General features: G+C 33.7%; 1 protein-coding gene across 1 annotated transcript; it reads right to left on the minus strand.

Moving 5' to 3' along the window:
* Positions 1–1,070: 1,070 nt before the first annotated feature.
* On the minus strand, positions 1,071–2,609 carry LOC109863216. The gene has a single exon (XM_020443437.1). The coding sequence runs from the start codon at positions 2,607–2,609 to the stop codon at positions 1,071–1,073; it is 1,539 nt and encodes a 512-aa protein (XP_020299026.1).
* Between the last annotated feature and the right edge of the window lie 5,138 nt (positions 2,610–7,747).

The following is a 7,747-nucleotide window of genomic DNA, read 5'->3' on the forward strand; positions in this document are numbered from 1 at the left end:
GTACATACAAATAATAATAACATAATTTGTATTTGTAAAATTTATATTGTTAATAACAAAAAATATAATAAAAAATAAAAAGTAAAAATATATATTTATTAATGAGTTGCTATAGTACCGATATCTATGTTTACATGGTTGGATATCTATACGTAGTATATGTAGGATATGTAGTTATGTTAGTTGTATATAGTTTACATACTAGTACATATATTTTTAATACTTACAATATACATATAAAACTTGCAATATTATTTTTAATAAAGAAGATGTATTAATTATATTATAGTAATAACACTTGTTATAGTTACCCATACAGCACAGAACCTTGCAGCAACATTGCTGCAACGTTGCAACATTGCAACTACGGTGAAATGTTGCAGAGATAGGGGAGACTGGGGCTGGTTGTGACATTTTTAAGAAAATGTAGTTGTATATATTGCCTGCGTAATTTTTTAGGATTTGTTTAGCACTATTAGATAAAGTGGTTTATTAGCTTTAAAAAGCGATATACATTTAAGAGTACTTTTCTTATAACTATCAGCAATTAATGAATTTAAAAAATCTGTCATTGTAATTTTTTGCCCCGTCACTAGGGTTAGTTGTGACACCGTAAGGGATAAAAGTGACAACAATAAGTTTCTTAATCTTAGGCATTTATTGAACGTATTCTTAATTAAACTGATAAGAAAGTTTTTTCATTTACATATTAATATCTAGAACAAAATACTATAATATTAATATCTAGAACAAGATACTATATTCTAATAACAAAAGAATCTATTAAACTTTAAAAACAGTAAACTCTTTTCTTATTAAAAACTCAATAGANTCAACAAAATGTAAAAATATAGTGAACATGTTTCTTTTAAAAAAGAGTTTAATAAGTTAAAAATAAAATTATTTTTTTTTTAAATTAAGGCATTAATCTGAGTGGTCACTATCACAATTCAAGCAGACATAAAATGTAGTGCTGCCTTTCACGCATTTCACATGTGACCATTTCTTACAAGTAACACATTGCACCCACTCTTCTCCAGCTCGACTTTGATTAAATGGTCCATAGCAAATCAGACAAAAATATTCTTCTTTATTATATTCATCTTCAGAGTCTTGCAAAATTTTTCTTTTAATTGATTTCTTTTTTCCTTTATCTTTGGCAGGTTTTTTTCATTTTTTTTATTTTTATTTTTCTGTTCTTCGGCTAACGCATTCTTTTCAGGCGTATCTGTTAATATTGCTGATTTACGAGTCTTACGTGTAATCTTCTTTGTTCTGGGAGCTGCTTTTGGTAACGGCCTGATTGTCTCTGGCGAAAATATTTGAATCTGATTTGAATTTGTATTCAAACCGCTAGGACCTGGAACTGGATTGTCATAAACAGAATTTCCATTTTCTGGTAATTGATTTCCTGATTCAGAAGTGTCTTTGGTCGGGTAATTGATACTAATATCATTATTCTGAACACTTTGTAGATTTTCTTGTTCATTAAGTGGTCTATCGGTGACAAATGCAGGCAGGAAGTCAGTTTCTTGAAAAATATGTTTGTTATATGGTGAAATGCCGGTTTTTTTAAATCCATTAATAATATTATTTGGATTCAATGCCTGAGGCAAAGCGTTTTTAACTATGAATAGAATATCATGCACAGTCATCGTTTTTCCAGGATTGTTTCTTAACCAAGCATCTTGTTGACTAGCACAATAATTTTTAAAAGGTCCGTAAACACCAACATCCATTGGCTGGAGCTTGTGGGAACAATGAAGCAGAAAAGACAACAATATCACATTGTTATTCTTTGCTTTTTCTATTACTTCAATGTCCAAGTGTGAAACGTGATTGTCAAGTAATAGAAGCACTGGATCAGAAGGAGACGGCTTTACGTGATATATAAAATGTTCTATGAAAATATTAAATTCCGTTCCTGTCATCCAGCCAGACGAATTTCCAGCACCTATGCATCCTGGAGGCCCATCACGAACAAAGTAGTCTCTATATTTAATCCGCGGAAAGACAAACATGCAAGGAACTGAGTTTGCGACAGCATTTGCTGCTACACAAACTGTAACAAGCGTTCCTCTTTCAGCTAATGTTACGGAGCCAACTTGTTTTGAGCCTTTTAGAGCTAAAACTTTTCTTGGTTTTTGGACAGTTGTTACACCTACTTCATCAACATTCCAGATGCAAAAAGGAGGAAACTTGTGTTTATCCATTACCTCTGCTAACTTCAAGAAAAAATTGTTTACATTTGTTTTATTAAATGAAGTTGCTCTGCTTAAACTTGTTGCTTCTGGACATATTGATATTTTTTTCCCATTACGTTTTAAAAAAGCATTTAGCCAGTCCACACCAGCTTCTTTGTTGTCATGCCATGATTTTGGCATTGGAATATTGTGTTTACATGCACAGTCATGTGCCACTCTTCTAACATCTTTTGGTGTCAACCCATGATAAATTTGACAACATTTGATGAGATAATTCACTAAAATAACTTCTTGTTCATCATTGAAAATTTGTCTATTTTTCTTGTTACCGACTGTAAGAGAAGCTATAGAATTTCCGCTTTTTAAAATTGCTTTCCTTTTCTTCAAATACCTGGTAAGTGACATATGACATAACCCAAAATCTTTTGCGACGCTACGAATTTTTTTGGTGCTGTCTTCATTCAGAACCATTGCAGCCTTTTCGTACAAGTCTTTTGAGTTGGTACCGCGTTCGGTCTTCCTTCTGTAAGTTCTCATTCTTTGAAAAAGACAATTTAAGTTTATTCAGTTTCTCAAGCAATAGGGGGTTGGTTGTGACATGTCACAACTAACCCCAACAATTTGTAACTTCTAACCTTAACATTAAAATCAAACATTCCAGATACGACAAACAAAATAGAGATATTTTTGGCATAAAATGATTGTAGTAGTACAACTAGACGATGTCAAAGATCAAGTATTACATAAACACATTAGTTAAACTCTAATAGAAATAATGTTAAACCAAGTTTACGAACGAGAATAAAGATTACAAACCTGTTATTTTTTACAGCTGTATGCACATACTCGCCTGGTAACAACAATGGCGTTACCGATGTATGTAGCATGATAGTTAATATTGTTACGAGCATTTGTCTGTTTTTAGCTTTATTGTAGCACTTATTTTTTATCACTAATCAAGACTATAACTTTTTACCCCTGTCACATCCAACCCCAGTCTCCCCTATTGCAAAAACATTATTTGGATATATTATTCTAGCAATGTTGCAGCAATATCTTAAAACATTGTTAGAATTGCATATTAATATTAGTGTGTAATCGGTGACTGTATTACAGATATAGTGTCAGTTTTTTGCAATTCAATGTACGTAATTTGTGAAACCTGGTACTACCACATGTTAGTGCCCTGCTTAACATTTCCTGCGTGCAAGTTTTGCGCGCGTTACGCATAAAACTCTTGTGCGAGATTTGCCTGAGTTTTGTTAGTGGAATATCTTTTGTCGTGCATATTGCGCACAAGAAACTATCTCATATAGTATCCAGTACACCAGAAAATAACGCACAAATAGCTAACATATCGCAAGCCATTTACTTTTGAGTTGATAGTGTATTATATACTTAGGAAACAGTGTAATTTGTTCTCAAGTTGCTTACCAAAATAACATTTTTTGGATACAAGGTTTGCGCGCGTTACACATAAAAATCTTGTACGAGATTTGCTTGAGTTTTGTTAGTGGAATATTCCGTGTCGTGTATATATTAATTGCGTACAAAGATTGCTATATATATATATACCTCAATAGACACATTGTGAAAATATAGCACAAAAATGGCATGAACGACGACGATTTTGCAATAATAGCAGTAAGATGATTCGCCAAAGCGCAACAGTTTTTTCAAAGTAAAATTTTGTAAATAATTTTTGTCAAAGATGAGAAAAGAGTCGTTGTGCATAATCATTGAAGTTTTTTGTCATTTTATGATACTATTGTTGTGCAATATTTCCACAATGTGCCTATTGGTTGTGCATTTCTACAAGCATATAAATTATTCTGATTTTTTCATGTTGCAATTATATTTTTACATGTTTGAAGCATCACATAGCTGAAAGTTTTTTTCTTAATTATTAGATAATTTCTTTTTAAAATTAATTTTGCAAATATACTGTTAAGATGATTTGCCATATCGTTATTGTTTTGCCAAAATAGTATTTGGAAATTAATTTTGCTAACAACTACAAATATTTTATAAAAGATCAATGGTTTTACATCTATTTAAAATATGTTTATATAATTGCACATCATATCTTTAGTGCAGGATTTCGTCGCGAAACATAGAATTTGTTTCTGAAACTTCTTTTGCAAATATCTTGGAAACTAAGGCCGAGCGGCGGTAACATGTATAGGGAAAAGTTGTTTAGAATCATGTCCCTAACAACATATTTCAAACTCATTAAAATCGGAGAGGAAGCCCCTAATCTAAATAATTACCATTTTTATTTGTGCGCAATCGAGCTTGTAAGCAATCGAGCTGTAGGCAATAACATCATGTGTGCAATCGTACATTCGTCTTTTAATTTTTTAGTTGTGCGCAATCGAGCTTGTAGGCAATCGAGCTGTAGGCAATAATATCATGTGTGCAATCGTACAATCGTCTTTTAATTTTTTAGTTTTGCGCAATCGAGCTTGTAGGCAATCGAGCTGTAGGCAATAATATCATGTGTGCAATCGTGCATTCGTCTTTCAATTTTTTAGTTGTGCGCAATTGAGCTTGTAGGCAATCGAGCTGTAGGCAATAAGAGTAGTATGTGGGCAGTTATGGCGCGTCAAAACAAACCCCCTCTACCTGTCCCCCCACTCCAACTGGCGCCATTGCCCCACCACTGAGGTTTCCCTCACCTTTCAGTCTGGGGTATTTAGCCACGCCCACTGGAGGGGATGAAAAAGTGACATGATTTTTGGAGTAAAAATGTTGTTTAAATTTTTTGTGAATGTTAAAACATTTGTAAATTTTTTATAGAAATCTGTAAAAGAAGGGGAAGAAAAGTTCGAGAACGAACGGTTAGAAGGGAGTAATTGTTATTAAAATTGCATAAGTTTATTTAAAATTTGACTCGAAGCGGTAACGCTGACGCTGTTGCTGCTGCTGCTGCTGCTGGAGACGCTGTCGCTTTGCTTGGTCAAACGTTTATGAGAGCAAAACTCGGCGTCGGTTGAGTGCGAGGGAGGAATTGTAAGAGCAGGGGTGATGAAGCGTCGGGCCCGGGAAAGGCCCAATGAGGGTCTGGTACAATATGGCTCCCAATAAATGTGGAACAGGAAAAGCTAGAGGGTTGCTAGGTCCCCGAGGAAGGACCAATGAGCGTCTGGTACAATATGGCTCCCAATGAGCGTGGAGCAGGAATAGATGGAGGGGGATAGTGGCGGTGTAAGGAACTTGACGTAAATCTACGACTAGAAATTGCGGGTGGGTTGCTCTGCGGGGGTTGCTTTCTAATATAAGAAATGACCCTTGTCATCCCTTACAGATTTTTCTGATCGAATTTCTTAGACCTGCGTGTTCCTGTCTGAGCGTGTTAACAAGTACGGTACAAAAACAAGAATATAAATTTCTTTTCAAAAATAAAAAATGATCCCACGATTCTTGCAACAAACCGACCGTTAAACTTGCACGTGCTTGTTCGTGCGAGAATCTTCCAGAAAATTTAACAAGAATTTTCGATTAATGCGGGTGAATATTCAACGCATATAATAAAATGTTTATTATAAAAATGTTTAGTAACGAGTGGGGTGGTTTTTTGGGAAAAGGTTTTCCTGGAAAAAATAACAGAAACAACATGGTGTGCTTATTTGATATAAACTTAGATATATTGTGAATATTTAAAAGAGAATACAAGATTACAATTATTTAGTTTTTGATTTACAAGTACAGTATTGAATATGGTGCTCGGGAAAGCGGGTTTGTACATTATTAAATTTCGTAGAGAATATTTTACGAAATAAACATACAATTACTTTGTCGTTGGCGTCGAAATTTCCGGAAAACATTTGTAAAAATTGGGAGAGGATATACCCATGAGCCATAAAATAGAGAAGCACACAGCAATAATGGCCGCACGTTTGCAAGAAACTTTTTCTTTTTCTTTTTTTTGTTTTTCGGAAAATAAAGTTTTGCTGGATCTACTTGCTAGTTTCACTACAAATCGTTGTGTTAATGTAACAAGACTTTAATAGGCCCAGAAAATGGTGAACTCATTTTCCGCGTATCAATCAAACCAAATGAATCCTGGAAACATATAAAAGTTTACTTGGTGCTACTTTTTGATATCACTTCTTTTGTAAAACAAGTTTTATAGAGAAAGAAGTTTTTGTATTATTTAAAAATAAATGTAACATATTATATATAAAAGTTTACTTGGTGCTACTTTTTGATATCACTTCTTTTGTAAAACAGGTTTTATAGAGAAAGAAGTTTTTGTATTATTTAAAAATAAATTTAACATATTATATAAGTTTATTTGGTTTTTTAAATACAACACGTGTTGTGCGGGAGGGTCCCGTTTGCCTACAGATTTATTGCCAACAGCATCATTTGCCTACATCCCATTTGCCGACAATTCGTTTGTACACAAAACTTATTGCCTACAGCTCGATTGCCTACAAGCTCAATTGCGCACAAATAAAAAATTGAAAGACGAATGCACGATTGCACACATGATATTATTGCCTACAACTCGATTGCCTACAAGCTCGATTGCGCACAACTAAAAAATTAAAAGACGAATGTACGATTGCACACATGATATTATTTCCTACAGCTAGATTGCCTACAAGCTCGATTGCGCACAACTAAAAAATTAAAAGACGAATGCACGATTGCACACATGATGTTATTGCCTACAGCTCGATTGCCTACAAGCTCGATTGCGCACAAATAAAAATTTAAGAAAAACGAATGCACAATTGCACACATGATATTATTGCCTACAGCTCGATTGCCTACAGGCTCAATTGTGCACAAATAAAAAATTAAAAGACGAATGCACGATTGCGTTTTATAGCTATAGATTTGGCAATGTTTTTTCTCGACATATTACTGTAGCAAAATTTTTTAAGAGATCTATGCTTGGCTTCAAAGCGCATAGACGAAAAATGAATAAATGGTCCCGACATCTCGAACACAGTTGCATAATGAAGTAAGTGATGACATTTTGCTTTAAGACTATCTTCTTTCAACTTTATGTATAATTTGTTATGTTCATATATTAGATGATTCAATAATGACGCAGTATCTTTTGCTAAAGTTTTTGATAATACAATGTCTAAAATTTCTCTCAAGAGAATATACAATTGCCAAAATTCATCATCTACTGGAATTAAATCACCAATTAGAACACCAAAATATTTAACAAAACATAACATTTCAGAAGCAGAAAGTTCTAGTTTATCTTTTTTCAAATTATCTTGAGATATTAGTGGAGGTCTATTTGATGAAGCAATAAATCCAAAATCAAACATAGCTAAACGAAAATTTAAAATATCAAAAGAAGACAATTTTATATTTTTGTGGAAATAATTAAGAATAAGTAACATGTCGTAATTACAAACCCCTTCTAGTATATCATGCATCAAGAGGCACGGTAGTGCCTCGCGCCAAGTTTCACGCGCAACGAAGTTGCGCTCGAACTGCGCGAGCACACCGTGCCTATTATACGCGAGATTCATGCAAAATAGAAGTGGGAAGATTTTCTCAAGGCAATATCT

The sequence above is a fragment of the Pseudomyrmex gracilis genome, unplaced genomic scaffold (genome assembly GCF_002006095.1).
Source record: "Pseudomyrmex gracilis isolate BER0280 unplaced genomic scaffold, ASM200609v1 scaffold_3647, whole genome shotgun sequence".
Lineage (NCBI taxonomy): Eukaryota > Metazoa > Arthropoda > Insecta > Hymenoptera > Formicidae > Pseudomyrmex > Pseudomyrmex gracilis.

Excerpts from the sequence above, each read along its gene's own strand:
- LOC109863216 (XM_020443437.1), bottom strand. The coding sequence starts at position 2,609 with ATGTCACTTACCAGGTATTTGAAGAAAAGGAAAGCAATTTTAAAAAGC.